Source organism: Dermacentor variabilis, chromosome 6, assembly GCF_050947875.1.
Source record: "Dermacentor variabilis isolate Ectoservices chromosome 6, ASM5094787v1, whole genome shotgun sequence".
Lineage (NCBI taxonomy): Eukaryota > Metazoa > Arthropoda > Arachnida > Ixodida > Ixodidae > Dermacentor > Dermacentor variabilis.
The window spans coordinates 80580704-80603835 of NC_134573.1; the positions used below are offsets into that span (position 1 = coordinate 80580704).

At 47.9% G+C, this 23132-nt stretch overlaps 1 protein-coding gene across 4 annotated transcripts in view; it reads left to right on the forward strand.

Annotated features, from left to right (window-relative positions):
• Positions 1 to 23132, forward strand: part of LOC142584888 (uncharacterized) — a 103573-nt gene that overhangs the window by 19653 nt on the left and 60788 nt on the right. For all 4 annotated transcript variants that reach the window (XM_075695214.1, XM_075695215.1, XM_075695216.1 and 1 more), the window contains exon 2: positions 19411 to 20050. In XM_075695214.1, the coding sequence (XP_075551329.1) occupies positions 19411 to 20050 (640 nt within the window). The remainder of the gene's footprint in view (positions 1 to 19410; positions 20051 to 23132) is intronic.

Below are 23132 nucleotides of genomic sequence, written 5' to 3' on the forward strand. Positions count from 1 at the left end.
TTGAAATTGTTGAGATATCGCTACCTGCATTTTTAGTCTAAGAAATTAATAGAACATGCTGCATCATTGCTACTAAATGCCGGTTGGGTGAGGTAAAAGTAGTTAGTCCGGGGTTTTGCGTGCCACAAACCACGATATGATTATGAGGCCCGCTGGATTAACTTTTTACTACTTGAGGCTCTTTAACGGGCACCTAACCAAAGTACACAAACTTTTTTTTTGCCTATATACGCTTCCATCGAAACGTGGCCGCCGCGGCAGAGGTCGAACCCGTGACCTCCAGCTCATTACCATAGCCACTGGGCGACCGAGGCGGGTGTAAGATAGAACAATATTGCTAAGGTGAAGTGAAGGAAGAAGTTGGATTAGACTAGAGGAAGACGAAGTCTGCCAGTTGCCTGAACGCCATTTACCTCAGTTGTAAATATACATTATTTTACACTCGTGGGCCTGCTTTCTTCCTGCAACATATTGGTGGAAGGTGCGGGGTACAATCACGGAACTTAGCAGCGGACGTCATCTACCTGCCCCCACAATGGCAAATCAACCGACACAAGCGACAACGCCTCAGCAGCCCGTGTCAACGGTCATCCTCACTCATCCGCGGGACCGAAGGACATTTTGTGGCACGGACAACGCCGACGTCAAGGAGTGGCTTACGATGTACGAGCGAGTGTGCGACCACAACAGGTGGGATCCAACAATGATGCTAGCAAACGTGATATTTTATGTAAGAGGAACTGCGAAGCAATGGTACGACACACACGAAGCTCACCTAACGAGCTGGGATGTCTGCAAAGAAAAAATGCGAGACCTGTTTCTTTGACCTGTCGGTCGTCAGCTGGCAGCAAAAAAAGAACTTGCGTGCCGCGCTCAGACGTCCACAGAATCTTATGTCATGTACATACAGGATGTGCTCGCCCTCTGTCGCAACGCTGATGGCAACATGACCGGGGCAGACAAGATTGGTCACATACTGAAAGGTATTGCAGACAATGCCCTCAATCTCCTGATGTGCAAGGATTGTGCCACTGTGGATGCAATTATGAAGGAGTGCCGGCGCTTCGAACAAGCGTAGGGCCGCCGCGTCGCTCAAACTTTTGAACGATTGCCCAATACCGCCGCGACATCTTCTTGCGAAGATCCGCTGCGGTTCGTTCAGTCCGCAGGACCGGAAGATATGACGCGCATCGTTCGCCGCGAACTTCAGGCCATGGCTCCGGCTCCAGTTCGTCCCGACTGTCTGGAAAGCGTGCCCGCTATCTCCCTTATACAAGCGGTCGTTCGGGAGAAAATAGCCAGTTTGGGCATTCCATCTCCCTGCTCGGTCCGCCATACATGCACCTACCAGATTTCTCCGGCCGCTCGCTCCCAGACACAAAGCTTTCCGCCACCCCGTCGAAACCCAGCTGACTGGCGCACAGCGGATGATAAACCTATCTATTTTAATTGTTCCGGTATTGGACACATCGCCCGTCATTGCCGCAACCACTGGTCGTCGCCTCCTCGGTGGTCATCTCCGAGTCCCTACCGCCAAGTACCAGACAATCGCACTTTCTCGCCCTATACGCCGACTAGGAACATCAACGCCGACAGTGCTCCACCAAGATCCAGCCGCTCCCCGTCTCCGCAAGGTCGTAGGTCGCGTTCGCCTCTCGTTCACCGCTCTTCGTCCCCTTCTGCAACCGGTCGCTTCGCTTCGGGAAACTAGGCGGTGCAGCTCCCGGAGGTGAAACTGCAACCCCCACCCGGCCCACAAATCTTCTGTTGACCCTGACTACATGTAGAAACCTACTGGACATTGAAGTTGATGGCGTTCCTGTTAGATCTCTCGTTGATACAGGAGCGCACCTTTCAGTTATGAGCGCTGTTCTCCACCGAAGGCTCAAAAAGCTTTTGACACCCGCCGTACCGTGCACTGTGCGAGTCGCCGACGGGAGTACTTCACCTGTCCTTGGAATGTGCACAGCAGGTGTGATCATTAATGGCCATTATACCGTTGTTCTGTTTATCGTCCTTGAACACTGTCCGCACGACCTAATTCTCGACCTCGACTTCCTTTCGAAACACTCTGCCCAAATTGACTGCTGCGCAGGTGTTGTCCAGTTGGATCTGCCGCTTCCTGCCGACGCAACGACTTGCGCTTCACACCGCTTATGTTCTGCTGAGTTTGCAAGGCTGTCTCCACAGGCGGCTACAAATGTCCTCCTGACGCCCTGTCCTCCCATACCTGATGGCGAGTACGTCGTGTCGCCCCTCACTGACGTGGTTTTCTCGCGCAATATTGCCCTACCGAGCACTCTAATCCAGATCCACGAAAACTGCGCTCGCGTGCCCATCCTCAATTTTGGATTTTCGTCGCATGTGCTGCCAGACGGTATCGCCATAGCGCATATCACTGCTTTGGAAGAATTTGAGGTTTCTTCTTTGAGTTCTGAATCTTTCCTCAGTACCAACGGACCTTTGTCACCCACTCCTCCGTACTCGACGCCTGCGGACGATGTTTCTAAGATGATCTTCCCTGACCCTCCTTCCGATCAAACAGCAGCTCTTCGTCACCTCCTGTCATCTAATTGGGACATCTTTGATTTGGACGACCCTCCACTTGGCCAGACATCTGTTGTCACACATCGCATCGACACCGGTGACGCCAGCCCCATTCATAGGCGGCCATATCGTGTCTCCGCAACAGAACGAGCCATCGTACAGGAAGAGGTAGACAGAATGATGGACAAGGACATCATTGAACCTTCCAGTAGCCCGTGCGCATCACCGGTTGTCTTAGTAAAGAAAAAAGACAACTTGTGGCGCTTCTGCGTTGACTACCGTCACCTCAACAGGATAACGAAGAAGGATGTTTATCCCCTGCCTCGCATTGATGACGCTCTTGACTGCCTTCACGGATCCCAATATTTTTCATCAATTTACCTCCGCTCCGGCTATTGGCAGATTAGCGTCGATGAGATGAACCGCGAGCAAACCGCCTTCGTCACACCGGATGGTCTGTACCAATTTAAAGTCATGCCCTTCGGATTATGCAATGCGCCAGCTACATTCGAGCGCATGATGAACTCTCTCTTGCGCGGCTTGAAGTGGTCTACATGCCTCTGTTATATCGACGATGTGATTGTGTTTTCGCCGAACTTTGAGAGCCATCTGCGGCGCCTCACAACCATACTCTCCGTGTTTCGCAGGGCTGGCCTTCAGCTGAACTCCTCCAAGGGCCATTTCGGTCGCCGTGAAATTAACATGCTCGGCCATCTCGTCAACGCCGCCGGAATCCAACCTGATCCACGGAAAGTTCACGCCGTGCGAAATTTTCCTGTACTTTGTTCAACAAACGATGTCCGTAGTTTTCTGGGCTTATGCTCTTATTTCCGGCGATTTGTGAAAAATTTTGCCGACATCGCTCACCCTTTCACTCACCTTCTTAAGAAAGACTCTCTTTCTCTTGGGGACCACTGCAGGAGAAAGCGTTCTCTACCCTGATTGAGCGGCTTACAACTTCCCCAATTCTGTCACACTTTGACCCTTCTGCGCCCACTGAAGTAAGAACTGACGCGAGTGGTCATGGCATCGGCGCTGTCCTCGCTCAGCGTCAACAGGGCCAAGAACGTGTCATCGCTTACGCTAGCCGCCTTCTTTCCACGCCCGAGCGAAATTACTCCATCACTGAGAGAGAATGTCTCGCGCTCGTATGGGCGGTCGCGAAATTTCGGCCGTACCTTTTCGGTCGGAGCTTCTGCGTCGTAACCGACCATCACGCCCTCTGCTGACTCTCCTCTCTGAAGGATCCAACTGGACGACTTGCACGTTGGGCCTTGCGTCTACAAGAATATACATTTTCTATTATGTATGAGTAAGGGCGCTTGCATAAAGACGCTGACTGCCTGTCCCGCAATCCCGTGGATCAACCGGACGATACCGATGCAGACTCGGACATCAGTGTTCTATCCCTCTCCGGCTTCCTCCATATTGGCGACAAGCAGCGCAAAGATCCTGTTCTTCGAACACTTATGGAGCGCCTAAGCTCCTCGTCCAATGACCCGTCACTCCGGATGTTCACCTTGCGCGATGGAACTTTATACCGTCGTAGCGTTCATCGTGACGGCCCGGAGCTCTTCCTAGTCGTTCGCAAGCACCTTCGACTAGCCGTGCTCCAGCAACTTCACGACGCGCCAACTGCTGGACATCTGGGCATCACTCGTACATACGACCGCCTGCGGCGACGCTTCTTCTGGCCCGGCATTAATCGCTCTGTGCGCTGTTATGTCGCTTCTTGCGACCTGTGTCAGCGCCGGAAGACGCCTGCTGTGCCTCCCGCTGGTTTGCTGCAACCAATTGATATCCCTACAGAGCCCTTCTTCCGTGTGGGCCTAGACCTCCTTGGCCCCTTTCTAATTTCCATCAAAGGAAACAAATGAATTGCTGCAGCAACCGATTGCACCACGAGATATGCCATTGCACGAGCGCTACCAACCAGCTGCGCTACAGATGTCGCCGACGTCTTACTATACGACGTCATCCTGCACCACGGCGCCCCTCACGGATCGCGGCCGCTACTTTCTATCGAAGGTCGTCGATGATCTGCTCCGCTCCTGTTCTACAGAACACCAGATTGCTACCGCGTACCACCCCCAAACTAACGGCCTCACCGAGTGACTCAACCGCACGCTAACTGAAATGCTGGCCATGTACGTTTCCGACGATCACCGCGACTGGGACGTCGCTTTACCATACATCACTTTCGCATACAACTCGTCCCGTCACGACACTGCCGGATTTTCACCATATAACCTGTTGTATGGCCGAGACCCCACCTTGCCCTTTGACACGTTGCTACTTTCCGCAGTACAATCACCCAGCACTGCTTACGCTCGCGATGCTATTGACTTAGCCGCCCAGGCCCGAGAAGTCGCCCGTCATCGCCTCACAGTCTCGCAAGCTTCTTAAAAGCGACGCTACGACCTTCGGCACCGAGACTCCCATTTTTCACCTGGTTCCCTTGTCCTCCTCTGGACGCCTTCACGTCGCGTCGGCTTGTCGGAAAAACTACTTTCCCGTTATTCTGGTCCGTACCAGATCTTACGCCAACTGTCCCACGTGACATACGAGATCGCCCCAGTCGGTCAGCCTTCAGTGCCTCCCAACGTCACCAGCGATGTTGTTCACGTCGCCAGGCTGAAGCCCTATGTCCCCCCATTAAGTGAGGCTCTATAACTTGCACCGGGACGGAGCTACTCCGCCGGGAGGGTGATGTTACGGTGAAGTGAAGGAAGAAGTTGGATTAGACTAGAGGAAGACGAAGTCTGCCAGTTGCCTGAACGCCATTAACCTCAGTTGTATATATACATTATTTTACACTGGTGGGCCTGCTTTCTTCCTGCAACAATATCTTCAATTGGCAGGACTAAGCCTGCTGTTTTCGATTGCAATGTCCCACGCGAGAGTCTGACACGATCATAACAATTCGTTTAAGTTAGGCAAAACCGTGTGGATCGAAATTGCAGCTCGGAGAAGGAATGTGATTTGCCTCAGTTCTGTTACAGTCACTGATCATATTATGACGTTTTGTTCGGTACATATTTTTCGAACAATCAGAAGCACAGCAATAAACAAACAAAAATAAAGAACACTTTCGTACGTTTTATTTCCACATTTGATATCAATAGAGCTCTTGCAGGATTATATGTCCCGCCATCAATTAATTTGTTCGCATGCTTATTTATTAATTTACGTATATGTCTGTGATGTACTTATTTCACATGCTGCAGCAGAGTTATATCCCAGCTGTGGATGCTTCAATGGAAGGGCACAAAATGTGTAGCATCATTTCGCGCTAAGCTTTTCCGATTAAAGACTAGAATTCTGTTGCATGGTTTCACAGAGATCTTTCGCGTATGCATTTTATAGGGAAAATATTTTTCGCAGGGTTCAATTTCCGAGGGTTGTTTTGCTCGGGTGAAAGCTTTATAGAGCAGATAGCAAAGCGGGTAATCACTTATACAGGTGAGACATTTGCCAACAAAAAAAGAAAGAAAATTATACCTTTCTTATAGCATGGTGTCAATTTGCGAAATATCTTTCGGAGAAGCCGAGGTTTCGGAAAGTAAAGGTAAATAACAAATTTGAAACCTCCAGAAAACGATATCCAACGACGCTCAATACACAATTTCTCGTTGCGATATGCGCGCATGCAGTCAAGGAACGTATGTTCGGCGGTCTCTTAACAGCACCACAGTTGTCGCTGCACAGAGGGATCGGTTGTTCGCCCTATGCGGTAGAGATAACTGCTCGTGAACGCTATACTTACAGTCCGTTCAATCACATCCGATGGGGCAATGCTCCCGACTATAACGGCGAATCTGTAGGAAGTAGCCGTGGAAGGTTTTGACATACGAGGCGCGGCTCATCCAAATACAGGATTGCCTCCTGGTGTCTTCTTAGACACATTTATGAAGTCTCGTTCGAATTTGTACAACATACGAACACTGCGCATGGCTAAGCCATTGTTTGTTCGGATAACTCAGGATGAGAGGTTAGTACTAATTAGTACTAGAGTGAATGCGAGGCTCACAAATCCTTCACCGTTACTCAGTGAAACGTCGGCACGGCTGTGCAATATATATATATATATATATATATATGTGTGTGTGTCTGTGTGTGTGTGTGTGTGTGTGTGTGTACGATGCAGGTAACGCACTTGCATCCTTGGATTTTATTTGTCAGAGGCTGAACGAGTGATATGGCGCACAAGTGAGATGCCCGTACTATTCGTTTCGACTCCTAGAATGATTTCCCTGCCTCTGCGAAGGACTCACGCTCTTGGTTTTCGAGGCCGCCTTTCAAAGGCGAGTGTGATGATAGCTCTAATCACGCGGAAAAGTTGTTTACGTGACCACCACTTAGCGAGACAGCCATGTTGTCCGCAAAAGCGTATTAACAGAAACCAAAACCGTACCTCGTCCCCTCTTAGTATTTCCCCCCGTTAGCAACCCACGCCCCCATTTTGTGACGTTATCGCTCAGGGGGCATATTAGATTGGACGTCACGATCAAAGACAATACCCCTGCCCGCACAAAACGAGCTTTAAGTATACAAAATAGAGGTGGTCTCTTACAGATGCGTTTAGGATATCTTGCTTGTTGGCGTAACAAAGTGGTATGTAGATCTGGGCGACCATAAATTGCGAATACATGGTAGCTCTCAGAAGATCTTTGACAGAGGTGGTACAGTAAAATGACGAAATCGCACATAGTTCGTATCACATGTAGGCCGAAAACTACTGCCCGACTCAGCAGCGCTCATGTCTGACATTCACATTGATGAAGTCATTTGCTGCTGCGGCCTCCTGACGTGGGAGCCCTGCGCGTGGCTCAAAGGCAAGGTTGGGACCTTGTTGAGGCCCCTGTACAAACAAGATCCTTCCGCCGCTTGCTTGAGACTCGCGCAGTTTCGTCGCTTATTTGGTTGGTGAAGGACGCGTGAAAGAATCGGATTATATGTGCCACTCTTGGCATCCTCCGCTCCCGCACAGCTGATCACCTTCACGACGCAGGCGCGAGGAACGCTCTCTGACCACTGACAAAGCCCTACAAGAAATGACATTTGAATTCAGTTGTTTCATTATCCCGGCGCTAGTTACTGTCATGGCTCCAGGAAATAATTTCGAGCTAAGAGGAGGCGGTAAAATCAAACCGCAAGTTTCACCTGATGTGCATTCCGATTATCGCTTCCGCAATGGAAAGCAAAGCATTTTACTCGTCCCCGTAGTTCAGAGGAGCGCTTGAGATGCAGGTTGGTTAAGTAATTCATGACAAGGATACGAGGAATTACTGAGCGAATCCAGAGAAGCACACTCCACGCAAGAGGACACACTGACACATTTCAAGCACCTATATAGACTATCTTGATGTACCCTCTTGTATGCTGTCTCTTTGTTGAATATTTGTGGAGTAATTCCTTGCCATAGTAAATCCCAACCGTGTATGCATTTCACTAATTTCACTAATGTCACTAACTTTGTTGAACTTCACCAATTAACTTTTCAATTATCCATTGTTCGACACGTATTCAAATTTATGAATTGAAGCCGGTGAGTTCGCTAGGTCGAATTGTAAACTTTGAATTTTCAGCCTGGCATCAGGTTCGTGGTACAATATCCCGAAATTGGCGACTAACTTTATCGGTGTCCCTGTTGCTTTTGTGCTTGTATGCCTAAAACGACGTTTTGTATAAAAAGTAAGTGTAGCAACAGTGCATGCTTACCGAAAGTTTGACGGTGCATATACATCACGAAACGGGTGCTATCCTCAGTTTTTGCTCCAAGTGGATATGCCTTGCAAACGCACCTGCTGCTACGTGTACATTGCAATATGTGCCGTGAAGCAATTCAGTAAGAAATATTTAGGTAAGATTCGTTAATTACTCGAGTATGCATTTCGATTTATGGCCGCACAAATGCCCGTCGCTTAAAATATACTGCAGCTCAACGACTATAATTACGCTGTCTGCCGCAGGCGATGTATAAAAATTGTGTATATGGTCTTAAAATGCACCCCGTATAATAGTGTCCACACTTTTGGCAAGTGGGCTGCAGTTTGAAGAAGCTGTAAAACAGATAATGATAAAAGAATGCTAGTACTGCTATACTCCCTGGATAGTTTTGCAGACACGCCAGTGGCCAAGTTATGTATTTATTTATTCACGAAGTAAATGGCTGTTCAAGAGGCAGTGAACGAAGGAAGCAGCACATAAACATGAGAGGGCAAATAATGCGTATAAAACGCAGAACACAACACACAAATCACTAACTAATGAGTTGCAGCTAAATTACCGCAATTCATATGTTGAACAGTGAATAGTGAAAAAATTCATAGGTATAACGACACAGCGATTCTTTGGAAAACAACGTTCACTGCTAACATAACATTAGCTAGCATTTCATTGAAGCTTTTATATCTCTCTATTTCTAAAGAGAGATATATAAGGGGAGAGTAAATAAAGCGTGATCGAATCGGAATGCGTCGAGGCATGCTTATAAGTTGGTCGAACATATAAAAGCAACATCTAATATATTTTAAAAACCTAATTAGAACACGTATATATTAATCCAGGTCACACACAGCCCCGAATGCGCGCCGACTGCCACACTGAGACCACCGGTTTCAGCCACTTTCTTTGCGCACACCGACCCCGTAAGTGCTCTTGACGCTGCTTCCGTTTTCCGAGACACGCTGTCATTCTGAGTGCAGAAGGCGAGATGCATGCAATGATGTAGCTTTGCATGCACAAGAACGCTCAATTGGGCTCGCTGCGGTAAGCGGCATCATCATGTCTCACACACATCAAGGGAGATATGGAGCGGATTTCCAGCCCGCTCTGTCCGCACCGTCGTCGTTGTGGCACGCCTCAGTGACGCCACTTCAGTCATATTCCGCCTGACTTCGACTGGTCTCAGCTCTCGTAAGGCTGACTTCATTCACGTCGCCCGTATGAAGCGTTCCCACTCCCCGAATTCCGACTGAATTGCCCGATGGGCCGTCGTCTGCATCGATGAAATTGCTATGCTTTACACGGGACGACGAGTAACAGAAGCGAGCGATGTTGGCCTGTACTTTTAAGGGCCCCTTGCCCCGGCCTTAATTCTGTAATCATCGGTTCATCCTCTCATTTATTACAAACACTAGTCATCGTAACCCTAATATTGGGTGCTTAACTGCTGCGCATGTGCTGTAACACTGGCATGCGTTGTAGCCGCCGTAATGCCGTGTTGTACTGGCGTGCAAGATGTAACAGAAATTGAACATGTCAGCCGGTTGTTTCGGTTGAAAGCTTCCGATACTTTCTAGTGAGAACTGAATAGTTAGAATATTGTTACAGTAGCTAAAAGTCAAAGCTATCCGTGAACGAGATATTTCGAAGATAAAACAATCCTCGAAATGTCTAGTTATCGGCTATTTTACGCACATTGCACTGTTGTCAGTTCACAGAAACCTTCGAAGCACTCATGCACAGAATGTGGACGACTCGGTCCCATTTACGCCAGTGTCTTCCTAACGTTCTTACATCTCAAATTAGCACATGTAGTCATCACGAAAGTGCTCAACCTATTAACACGAGTGGTTGCATTTATTGCCTACCTTTCAGAAATTTTTTTTTTTTGTTTAGCCCGAGTAAACCTTTGTATGCGCATCTGAAATATATCTTAAATGCACGCAACTTCCGAAATCTTTCTATGGTTCTTGCTTTCGTATTCTCAGGTTGAAATTGTTTGCGCTATGACTGACAATACACGATATATAGCGTTCTTGCATGCACGAGCCCGGAGCATGGCCAGAAGCAGCTTATATTGAAATGCACAATCAATTGCTGAAGCAGAAGCCATACCATTATTTGCAGAGGAGCGTGTGATTTTGCTCAAATGCGTCTTTAACGTAAAATGATGTGGCATTTTTGGGTCGACTGTAGGCACCTATTACGTAATCCGTAATCTTTGTGTGTGTGTGTGTGTGTGTGTGTGTGTGTGTGTGTGTGTGTGTGTGTGTGTGTGTGCGTGTGCGTGTGTGCGTGTGCGTGTGCGTGTGTGCGCGTGCGCGTGCGTGCGTGTGTGTGTGTGTGTGTGTGTGTGTGTGTGTGTGTGTGTGTGTGTGTGTGTGCGTGTGTGTGTGTGTAAGTTTTGCTGTGTTCACCACGTATAAAAGCAATTCATACGTGACACGCAGTAAACAATAGGAAGGTACACATATATATAAGCGCTTCATTGTCTCCAATTTCTTCATGTTGGGCATTTCTTCCTCCCCTTACCTTGAGCTGCGCTAAAGTAAAGAAAGAAAGCCGCGTAGTATTTTTCTTAAATAGCTGCTCACAACATCCACAGTCACCAAGTGTCGAATATATCGACACTGAACATGCACAGGAAAAATGCGTTCAACTGAGGAAAATGCGCCTGATGTCACGAGCGCCATTTCGCTCACTTCATCAGTTGTAGCAGTGTTGGCCTTAGGGTCGATTCATCCCTAGACGAGACCTTCAAAACGGCTCATCGAGCCGGGACAGCAGCTTAATCATTGGCAGCTTAATCATTGATTTACAGAAACAGTGAATTTCAAAAAATTGTGTAAGAAAACTAATATACATATGCCATTTCGAGTGTCAGGCTTCCTACATTTCAAACAGGTTGATGCTTAGACGCGGTCCTCCTGATGCATGGAAAAAGAAAACATCAAAGTTGCACCCAACTTCTCGGAGCGTATTACACTGACCACTTCACAATGATATCACACAAAGGAATAAAAATTGCGTGCATCAGCGAGAATATAAGTCGTGAGCTTATAGTTATCTCAACAACACAGTTTTTTCTATCATTAGCGAGGTTGCAGTTGTCATTGTTACACTCAACATTGGTGCCTTAATAAATTATTTTACAACCGCACAGCCCGCGGCCCTCCCCCCCCCCCAACCCAAGCAACAATTCTGAAACCGCTGTCATCTTGTCAATCACCTCGAAGAGGTTGAGCGCAAATATATGAGGAGAAAGCAGTCAAGTAAACGCATGATTGCCGTAATCACTGGGGAAGAATGTTATTTTTGCAGAAAATGAGCTCAGGGCCGAAGAAGCACTGGAACCACACGTATTTTATAATACTTTCACGGTGTTTAACGGTAGCTTTACACCGACAGCATCAGCTGGAATAGCAAATTTCCAGAGAATGTTTTTTCGGTGTTTGCTCGACAAGACCTTTTCTGATGCTTCTGATGATGTACCCTTGTTCCGCCATACACTATTGATCTCTTCAGGTCTCCCTTCCTATGAATGTCTGCCTTACTTAGATCTCATCGTGCTAGCGCTCGATTACCTGTTTTTCTTCCTTTGTCGACGATGGTTGCTCTTTTTTTACGACGGGCTGAACGTTGGCAGTGGGTGTTATGAATCCCTCCACGACACCGTTTCTGGAGGCTCTGCACATATTCCGCATGCGTTCACAGATGACGTTTCTTTGTACTGACCGGATGGTTTAGTGTACCTAGTCCTAGTTATTGTACATTAACCGGCATGATTTTGGGATTCCTTTAGTTTGATTATATCCCTTTATTGTCATCCACTGCTCACGACTGGCCGATCCGAGTGCTAACGTGTACGCCTACGGTGCACTAGCGAGCCAAGGTTATATATTTGTGGGTGGGTACCGAAGACATGAGTTGGGTTTGTAGAAACGCGTCCGATAGTTTCTTAAACCTCCGATGTGAACTTCATCGATTGATCAACCTCACTGATTTCTTTAGCGAACTGAAACAATGTCTTATTAGGTACCGTAAACAAAAACTGAGAAATTACACAGCACAAAATGTGCCGCTTCTTTCGACCTGCTTTTGGTTTTAAGGAGAAGAATGAAAAGTTTGTGAATATCGCTTAAGAACGCATCAACAATGATTGTAGCTGCCACAGTATACTTCCAAGCGTTATAATTACGGCTGCAAGCGTTTGAGTGATTAATGAACGTGTCAGCGGGGACTCAAGGCTTTACGCAATATTTCTGACAAGAGCCTTTTTCCCTTGTGCAGCCAGAAAAGGACCAATTCCATTTCGCTTGACAAATGTCAGTTATTGGTCCTATGTGCACGCAGCAAGGCGGTTCAATATGTGACTCAGTATCTTAGTCCGAATGTCGCGCTGCTCTGGCAAATGTTTCCACGATGTGAAGTGCAAGTTAAAATATTCGCTTCAACTTTGCTTGCCTTGTTTCTTAAATAGTACGCTGCGGCGCTTAACGTATAGTGCTGCATTGAGTGTTTTTCTTGCATCGCCAAAATTTAATCATTATCGTTTCAAATATAGCCGAACATTGTTGCAAGGGGTTGGTTTACTATATAATGGACCTTTGCTTAGAAGAAGGAATGCGATTTAGGATCGCAACGTTTTGGCCAATGTACGATAACTACTCAAAGTGCCTGCAACACAAGGTCAAAGCTATAAGGAAGAGATATACACAGCAGCCAAATGTGTAATTTCAAAGCGAAGAACATTTATACCTTCTTAGTGCAGAAGGTCCTTGAAGGACAACACCGCGCTGTCGAGGACGCGCGTAGCCAGATCACAATAGCGAGTTAAGGTTGTCAGAATTCCCTCGCGACTTCCATAAAGAGGCCCCCACCAATCTTGCGGCTGCACAATGGACACGAGTCCACAAACGCGAGAGATCCAGGACAAATCGCTATACGCAATTTCTGTAGACTACATTGCTGATAGGCGGGGGGGGGGGGGGGGGGGGGGGGGAAGGGGGGGTCAAGCTCATATTCTTCCGGGGCCGCTGCAACCGAGACGAGAAACGATATACTACCTCTCACCCCGGATTCTCTCCATACGTGGCAGCCGCGACGCTCATAACAGACGCAGACGCGCGCTCACTTATATACGTCGCATTCAGAGAGACAGACCAATATACGTGAGCGCGCACCCTCGGTCCAGTTCGTTGTGTACCGTCTATGCAGAGACCTGGAGAGGCTGCGCGGCTCCCGCGAAAGTAATAGCACGCGGGCGCACGGCCATCACAGCCAACAGTGTGGCCGGCCTATAACGCCACTCGGACCAATCCTCTGCCTCGACCCCGCCGCCAACACTCGCAATAAGCGGCACCGACCCGAACCGTTGCTCCGTGCAATGCGTGGGCTTTCAGACGGCCGTGCGCGGAGTCATGAGAGGAAGAGCTGGCGAACACCCCCCCACCCCCCACCCCCCACCATCCCACGCCAGTGGGCTTCTCTAGGAGAAAAACGGAAAGGACAGAGACGCGGACGGGGAGAAGAGATGGTGCCGTCCTTTGCGCGCATCCGCGGAAACTTTATTGCGAGGTTTATTGCGAGCCGTTCGGTATAAAGCGCGCTGATGAAAAGACCCTAAGAAAGCGTGCGTGGCGGTAGGCGGAGGAGGCGCTGGATAGTATAGTGCCGGTCACGCGGTTACCTTTCTTTTTTTTTTCGGGCACATAAAAGCGACGAGAAAACGTGTTACGAGGATGTGGTTGTCGTGAATAGACGACGATAGAGAGAAGAAGAAAAAAAAGGAAGAATTCGTTCTATCGTTACATCGGCTGTCGCCCTGTAAGTTTTCTTGCGTTGTGACCATCTGTAGTACTCGCCAGTCATTCAACAGTCATGTGGGACGTCGCATGAGCAGCACTCATCAATGGAGCGTTCAGAGGTTCGCATTGAAGGAAAAAAATGAAATAACACTCGCACATGTATATAATTTCTAATATTTGTTTCTCTGAGATGGCTCAAGTATATTGAAGTGATTTGTACAAGAGCAAGAATGGGCTCGTGCAGGCAGTGATGTTAAATAAATAAAGCAGGTCTCAGGTACCTATCATCATGCTTAACATTATTCGGACAAATTAATGAGTACGTTAAAATTACACAGTCCTTGACTTCTATCATGTATGATAAGCTATAGTTAAATGGCAGCAGTGATAAGAACGAGAATTAAATCATTTTTTCTTAAATTTATTGGTGTCAAGTCAAGTGAACGCTCCTTAACATTAGCCCGTAGATTTTCCCATTGAAAAATGAATTTCTAGGAATCTTTATTCATACGTGTGATTGCGTGTCTGTACTCATTCGCGAAATTAACATGCAAATTCGTCTTGCTAACGTCTCGCAGTACGAAACCATTGCAAACTAGTGTGCAATAGAATGCTTATAACTGTAAAAAAAAAAGAGGAGTTGACACTAATGGTTCTTAATGAAACATACCTCTGAAAGTAGTCTTTCGCTCCGTACGATGTAAAGTCACTGCAAATACTCCAGGGATCGTCAAAGCCGCACGTATGGCGTTTCTCGCGCAGTGATAATGAAAATTCACACAATGTTTTTTTTTTCTATAACGGAGGCATTTACATGGTATTTATGCCCATATACCGACTAACCATTACAGTGGAAGAGGTGTTAATCACAATGTTCGGCTGTTTATTTACCACTTACGCGCAGACTATCTTACCGTGAATATTTAGGTACCAGTGCTGAAAGGCTTTCAGCCAGAGCAAAGGCCCGCAGTACTTCATAGCAGCGACATACGATTACATCCGTGCCAGAAATCTGAGCGGGCGGATACGTGCACGGACACACAGTGACACACAAACAGATTGATCTCGCCTTCAGTATAACCTTCACGAGGACTTTGTTTTGCAAACAAGTCTGGCATCGCAACACTTTGCAAACTGCATGCCCTGGCGTCTTAATACCCATGCCGCGCATACCGCTCAACCACCGCGTAACACAGGCCGCAGTGTAGTGGCGAGGCGATCGTAATCATCAAATGCCTGCTACAAAGGGAGAGGCCGGCAACTTATACTTTCTAATACTTTGCACGCCACAAGCCTGCCACAGCTAAAGCAAACAAGTAAGAAACGCCACAGCTACATGCGCGCAGAAGTTACTTCGATGATCCGACCCGCTCGATCAGTTAGCGCGCGATGATGTACGCCACGCCGAGCCTCCGGCGCCACCGCTCGCAGTCTATCGCGACCGGTCATCTAGCGGCGTGGAGAGGCGCGGCGTAGCCTTTGAAGAACAAGAAGACGCCGCGCGACCGCCGCCGCGAACAATGCCGTGACCTTGGAACGCGTCGCGCATCGCTTGAAGGTCAAGACCGACAAGCCGAGGGTGAGCTTTGGCGACGCTTCACGCGCCAACGAGTACGTGGCCAGGGTACCGTGCCTCGCAAATCCGGTATCGCTCGGTTCTCCGCAGCCTTTACGAATCTATGCGCACATCGGCGTGAAGTGGACCGCCAGGCCTCTCTAATTCCATCTTGTTTTTCGCTTCTTGTCTCTCGAATCATGCATGGCTAAAATCATGTTCAACACGTATAAGAAAAGGCTGAAACGCGAGGAAGCCACTGATAACTATCAAGGCAGCGCTTGACACCGCCACTTTCAGAAGCCTATTAAGTACGTGACCGTTGGGTGAGACCTGCAAAACTATTTGACCTTCTCGCGTCGATGTTTGTGTGAAATACATGCTCCATTCTGCCTATCCTACGGTACTTATAGGCTTGAAAGCTCAAGCCCACTTCCCGGTTGGCTTGCCTCCCAAATGCCACCGTAAGTGCTCATAGCTTTTACATCGTTACAGGCAAAACGTTCCCCACATCAGTACTACAATAACCCATGTTTACCAACAGCCACGAAGCAATGCTCACTAAATTTGTACCGGAAAGACAGGTAAAAGCGCAGGTCTGTCGCCGTTGCTCGATTTACTGCAGCGTATACCAGGACTGCAGTGCCTCGTTTCTAAGACTCGAACCTCAGTGCTCTTCACCCCGGCTGACCGCTTACTTTCGCGACATTAGATACCAAGTGAATGCGCTCATCTGGGGCGGCCTAGCACGCTCACAAACGGTCACTGAGAGCAGGTCATTTCTGACACTGACAATGTCCCCGCTTTGTGAGCTTGCGATGCATGGGACCGTGGTGCAGTTTTTATTTCTTAAAACGAGCTATTCGCCTCGAGATCGAGCTGCATAGGTGGCAGCACTGTACACCCTTAGACAAAGGTACACATTTTGGGGTGTATATCTTCCACACAAAAATAACCGTCATCTGCCTTGCTTGCGTGTCTTTTCTTGAAAACGCCGCGCCCGCTACTTTCCTGTCGGGAATGCTATGCTGATAACGCGCATGCCGTTCGTTACTGGGAAGTACCGGGCGCGCAGCGTCAAAGAGAGGAAATGCGGACATGATAGATGACGTTTATTGTTCTGTGCCAAGATACGACGCAAAGGGTGTAATTTTGCTTTAGAGTGTAGCCGGGTTAGTATGGATATGCAGTGGGCGGTGCGTTCGAATACGCACTGTGGCACTTCGCTGCTAGCAACTTCAGCCAAGTGTGGGCTAATAAAACGCGCTGGATGTAATTGACTGGAAGTAGATTGCCCTCCACTTCCACATTCTCCTTACTTATTTTTCTTTTTTTTTCCCACGAAACGCGCAGGGCATTGTTACTTTAGCGTGAAAGAAGCGCAAACTGTCATTCGATGGAGGGCTGACTCTTGGGCACACAGTCTGATGCCGCACTTCTTTGGTGCTTTTCTTTATTTGAGTGTTCTGCTTGCGTTTTACCTACGATTCTACTGCGCCCCTGAACTACACAAGAATTTCTTGTTAATTTTGCATTTCTCTTATTTTAAAAAGCTCGATAACGTGTAAACGTTTACTGTGCACTTCATCGCTGGAGCAGATTGTTTCTATTTCCAGATTTTTTTTTCCTTGTGAATTCCTAAACCGCTACTATGATCAACAAACAAGGCATGTCACCGTGCCTGGTAGCGCGTTAGCACGATCGGCGCATTGCATCACACGCTAGTATTTCTCGCGCAGTAACAGTAAAACATCGCATTTAAGCATGAAGCCGTCTTACCCCCGTCACGTACACGATGGTCACGCACACGGCAGTGGTATAGGTAAAAGTTAGAAGGTACTCTAATGACCAACGTATAATTTTGTTTACTTTATTTAGGGTAAACAAATTGCCGCTCCAATTCCGTCAAGCCAACGACGCCACACTAAAGGGCGGACAGTAATGGCTGCGACAAATCAATGTTATAGAATCCTGAGTCTATAGCGATGGGCACGCCCCACATGATCCTAATGTAATACTCTAATTTCACTTTCCTTCTGTAATAGAAAATCGAACTAGCAAAGTGCCACAATTCACCTGCAAGCCAAAATTATTTCTTTGTAGTGTGTTCAGAACCAGTTAATAAAAAGGGGCCTTAGACGCAATAAGGTTGTTGGTGGGACCACTATAGAAGCGACAGTCAAGGAATTATACGCCTTAGATGAAGTGCACCGCATGATAATATTTGCGTAGTTACATATATTAAGATAACTTTTATTTTTCTACTTCCTGGATGATCTTCACGCCAGTTAATTCACGTTTCACAGTATCACAAAGATTGCGGTATCGCCAGCACAGAACAACAGAAGTCGCTAAACCACAGCACTCACGTGTGACTGCGACTCCTTCATTCACACGGAAGAACGTGCGATGCCATTTATGATGTGCGTCAAACGCAAAAAAGGAGTCAAAATTGAAGTGATTTTGACAAACGGAGGGGGCGACGATCACATATTGTGCGCTCAACACATACAACACATACCTATCTTATCACAGCGCAGCAAGTACAGTGGCAGACCAAATGCGTCTATATATCGGCAAAAAAAATGCATACCAGCACTCACGACTGCACTACAACCATGGAAAGAAGAGTATTTAGAGAAGATGCAAAGCATACGCGCACAAGTCAACACGGAGGAGGAGGATTCGATATTAATGAACAGAAAGGAAGCGAAGTCGGTCTGGAGAGCATGTCTCTAACCTGGTACTCCTCACTGGGGACAGGAGAACGTAGATAGGTAGCAGATGACGCGGTGCTCCGTACGTTCCACGCATGGTTCACGAGTGTGCGCCAGGTGGCGACTCCGCTCGATCAAGCGGCCGATAGGTATGGACAAACACATATCCAGACACCACGAAGACCAGGCTGGTACTGCGTCTTCATTGCTTTTTGCCCCGCGCAAGCGCGAGTGCACAAGCTCAGTGCCCAATCTTCCTCCTTGCATATCTTCTCACGATCATGACGCTATAGTGAACTTTTTTTTAATACTATAGAGCACGCTTTAAGAGGCCCTACAACGCCCAATAGCGTAACAGTCGTAGTCACATCGACGATGGAGACACAGCACGTGTTCAGTGTTTCTTCAGATATGCCCAAGCCAAGCATGGCTGCGTCGGCCATTCCAATAAGTTACCAGTAAAATTTTGCAAAAGCCACTTCTATAGCTATACTGGCAGGACAGTAACATTGCATCGAACCGGAGAAATGCTCAATGGCATTTTACGCTTTAACGATGGCTCATGTATGTTGAAGCGACAGTTCATGACGCATAGTGTGATGTAACCAGCTTACATCTTTGTGTGATCAGGCAAGTGACGGTACTTCGCAGCCTACGTTGTTCACAGTGCTATTCGAACTTTCTGGGTTCCTTTATGAGTGGACGGCGCCAGTATCAGCAAAATGTTATTGTCATGCCACAAGGGCCGGGTTGCCTGCAGTCAAAGCTGACAATTGCGCCTAGAATATATGAATTATAGGTTAGCGTTCCCGCTGAATGCTGGCACAATGGCAGATCGGCCAAGTAGGACATAAAAATATATGTACCTCTTCATCTGCTTTTCGGAGCGTGGCTGTAATACTCGACGTCTAATTGCCTTTTTGCACATACTCGCCACACGCTGAAATTTTCGTCGTTCCTTCACTGTGGGCATACTTTTTCCATATGGCAATGCTGATCCGCCCCTTACCCTGGTGCATGACATCGTATTTCTCTCGATTCTGTTTTTCCTGCGCAGCGGTTCGTGAGCCCCAAGATGCACGACCTGTTGGCCGGCAGCGCCGCCATGGCCGCATCCTCTCCCGCGACGCCGCCTTCGTCGCTGCAGTCCCTAGGTCCGCCGCGTTCGACGTCGTCCGCGGGCTCCTCCTCTTCGTCGCACCACTCGCGGAACCACCACCACAACCACCACGGCGGAAGCGGTGGCACCGCCGCCAACAACAGCGTGAGCAGCGGCAACAACTCCTCCGGCCACCACGGTTCCAGTGGTCGTTCTTCATCTTCCTCGTCGGCATGCGCCGTGGCGGCGTCGTCGTCGCCTTCGACACCCCTGGCGGCCAGGAGCCCCGACCGGGAGGAGTCCTCCATACAGGCGAGCAAGGCGGCGTCGTCTTCTTCGCTGCCCGGAGGACACACAGCAGCGGCTCAGGCGACGGGAGGAGGCGGCTCGTCCCCTTCTTCGGCGGCGGTGAGCGGTGGGACGTCGGCTGTGCCCGGCGACGCGCATTACGTGTCGGCCAACTGTGTGGTGTTCACGTACTATAGCGGCGACATCTCGTCCGTGGTGGACGAGCACTTCTCGCGGGCCCTGAGCGAGTCCGGCGCGTACGACGGCACCGCGGGATCCTCCTGCAAGTCCGGCGCGTCCCAACTCAAAGGTCGGTGCTCGTTCGGACCATTGCGTATCCTTCCTGTTTCTTTCTATTCGCGGCGCCATAATGGTTCACAAAGTTACAAAGCATGTTTGCCGATATGTGTCTCGTATTGCCTCTCACAAATTTAAGCTCACTGCTTTGTATAGTGCACGTGTATTGTCTGTTTTCCCTCACACCTTCGCTTTATCTTACCGCCTCTCTGCGGCAGGGTATAGCCAAAGGAACGCTCACCTGGTTAACATTTTTCCCTCCACCCTCTTTTTTTTATCTCTGTGTACAGTTCAGCGATGCATGAGTGCACAATTATCATCCAGCAGTAGCTACGGCGCACGAATGGTCCTGCGTAATTGTGGCAATCATAGGCGCCATCACTGAATACAGCGTGAATAACTCTATGAGAGTGTGCGTTATGCCCTTAGGCCATAGTATCTCAATCAATTCACATGTTTAGCATGCCTACGTGGATGGTGCACGAGTAAAGGCGGCGGGCCAAAAGTTGCGAAAGTGAAGTGAATCCATGGTTTATTTAGTCACTGTTTTCAGAGGATGTAATCGCCTTTACGATTTATTAGCGATGTGTCAGCAGTCACGCGTTCCGGTTGCTTCAGTAAGAACTTCATTGTGGTCACCAATGCTGTCCGTCTTTAAATATCGCCCCATTGCGCGCATAAATTTTAACAAAACAAACAATTTGGCTTTGGGGCGTCACAGCGTTAATCCGCTCTCTGTTTGGGCTTTTAAGATTATGAGTGTTGAGCGATCGGGTTTATGTCGAAACCGCGTAGCTTGTGGAATGCACACTGCATGTGCGTTCGTCGCCGTTATAGCAAGCATTTCGTAATCTGTGACGTCACCTGTTTCATCATAGATAAGGACTGTCGGGAGAAGTAGTCAGTAACCCAGGACACTGACGTCCGAAAAAGCACCGAATCCAACAAAATCGTTATATTGTTGGTCTACGTCGGCACAGAACACGTGGGAAAGAGATGTACTTCCTGCTTTCTGCAAGAGTGGATGACTACTATGTGGACATTAGGGACACTTACTGAAAAATTAAAAGGAAAGATATTCAAAAGAAAGTAGCTTGTGAGAAAATGTGACAGAATATCGACGTGATGCTTAAAAGCAACGGCTTTTCTCCAACTTTGATTTTGCAATGGGTCGCTATAAAGGCTTCTTGCCGATATACTACATGTGAGTTATATCAAGTTTATGGCCAAATACTTGAGTAGCCTGCCAAGCGATCAATTATGCTAACGCCTCCATAGTCTATCAGCGTCTCTCTGTTGTATCAGCTGACACTATGATTACGTTGTTCCTACCGTAACGGCTTCTTGGTTTCAATGGCCCTTAATAATTATCTTTTTCCCAAACTGCTTTGACCAGTCCATGGTATTGTCGCTTGTCCTTGTCACTTCTCGCGTTCAGCACTTGTCCTTGTCGCTTCTTTTTGTGTTGCGTGTCTGCTCTCGCGCTGGTTTTATCATCGTGGAATACCTACTATCCCGGTCTCACACCATGGCATACGCTGGGCAGCTAGTCGGTCTTTTCACTTCATTTAAGTGCACCTGCATTGTTTCTTGCATGAACGCTACCTTCAATATCCGCTTTGCGTCCTGCCGCCTTAAAGTTGCCTCTCGATCCCGCCTTTCGAATCACCTTAATGACTATGTGCTTATACCACCGACATTAATTGAACAATAAGAGTCTCTTGGGTAAAGACCTTTTACGGTAATGGTATTATTGCGTTAAAATAAATAGAATTACAAAAGTTCATTGCTACTGCACGTATGCATATTACGGGTGTCAAGAAAACACCTAGGCGAGAGCCATGTAATCCTAATGAACTATGACGATGTTGTGCTATAAAGCCTGTTGCATAACGCTATAGCTGTTAATATGCGTGCACACGCGATGATAGCTGGAAGAAATGGCAACAGTTACAGCCTAATCTCCATAGAGGTAGATCCCAAGAGCTGTGATGATTGTGAGACACGTATTGCTGAGAGCACCCCGGGCTTATTTACGAAAATATCCTCAAGCCAGACGTGGCCAGACACCACGTCTTCCTGAAAAGGTCTATTTGAAAACGGAAATTGTTTGCGGACTTGTGCCCCTAAAAATGCAATCACGCTATTGGAGGCTATTTTGGCTGGAAGGGTCGTGGGTCATCAATCGGAACGACACGCTTAAATGCCGGCCTGCGTTCCGAGTGGGCCACCAAAATTTAATCTTCACCAGTGGTCATGAAAATAACCATGGTATTGAAGTCATGCATCGCGAGCAATCTGGCAAGACAGGCATGCTCATATGAAAGCGGGCTACAACATTCCTGTTGCAACAATGCTTTGAAAAACAACAGCAACCTGATAACGCTTACGGCGTGCGAAAAAGGAAATCGCGATGAACAAGAGTACACACGTGGCAATACACATCGACCACTTTCCGGCCAGTATTGATTACAAGGGGTGTATTTGACATTCTTATTTGTGTGCGCCGCAATGGTTGCGTTTAGACAGGCAATAATATTGAGCAGCATGCATATCCGTGTGAAATTCTTCGTTAAGAACATTAATGTCCTCGTAGTTTCTTAGACTTCTTGGAAGTAGTTTGTCAGCAAAATTTTGTTATGTAGGATTGATTATTGTCGTGCGTAAGCTGTCCAAGTATTTTCAGGTCACCACAGTTACAAAGAATACTAAGTGTAAAAAAAAATTGCCTCAACAAGTGTGGCGAACGCGGCAGCTGCAATGTGCATATTTTTGTTTTAGCGAGGCACATGCTCAGCCGGCCACATCCAGAAAAAAAGAAACACATCGTGACAGGGTGTTTGGATCGGACCGCTGGTACGATCTGTTGGGAACTCGGCGCTGACGCCCGTGGTTGTACCTGGGTCGCAAGCCCCAAGGGTAGCGTTGGCCTGGCGGCCTGGGGTACAACTGGAAGCATCCGAAGGTCCCGGCAAAGCATGAGTCGACTGGTAACAACGAAACAACTTGTTTATTTTAACATCGCAAAGAGTTGGCGGTCAGGTTTGACCGAAGTAGAGAGACGGGAGAGCACTTCACTCAACAGAAGAAATCGG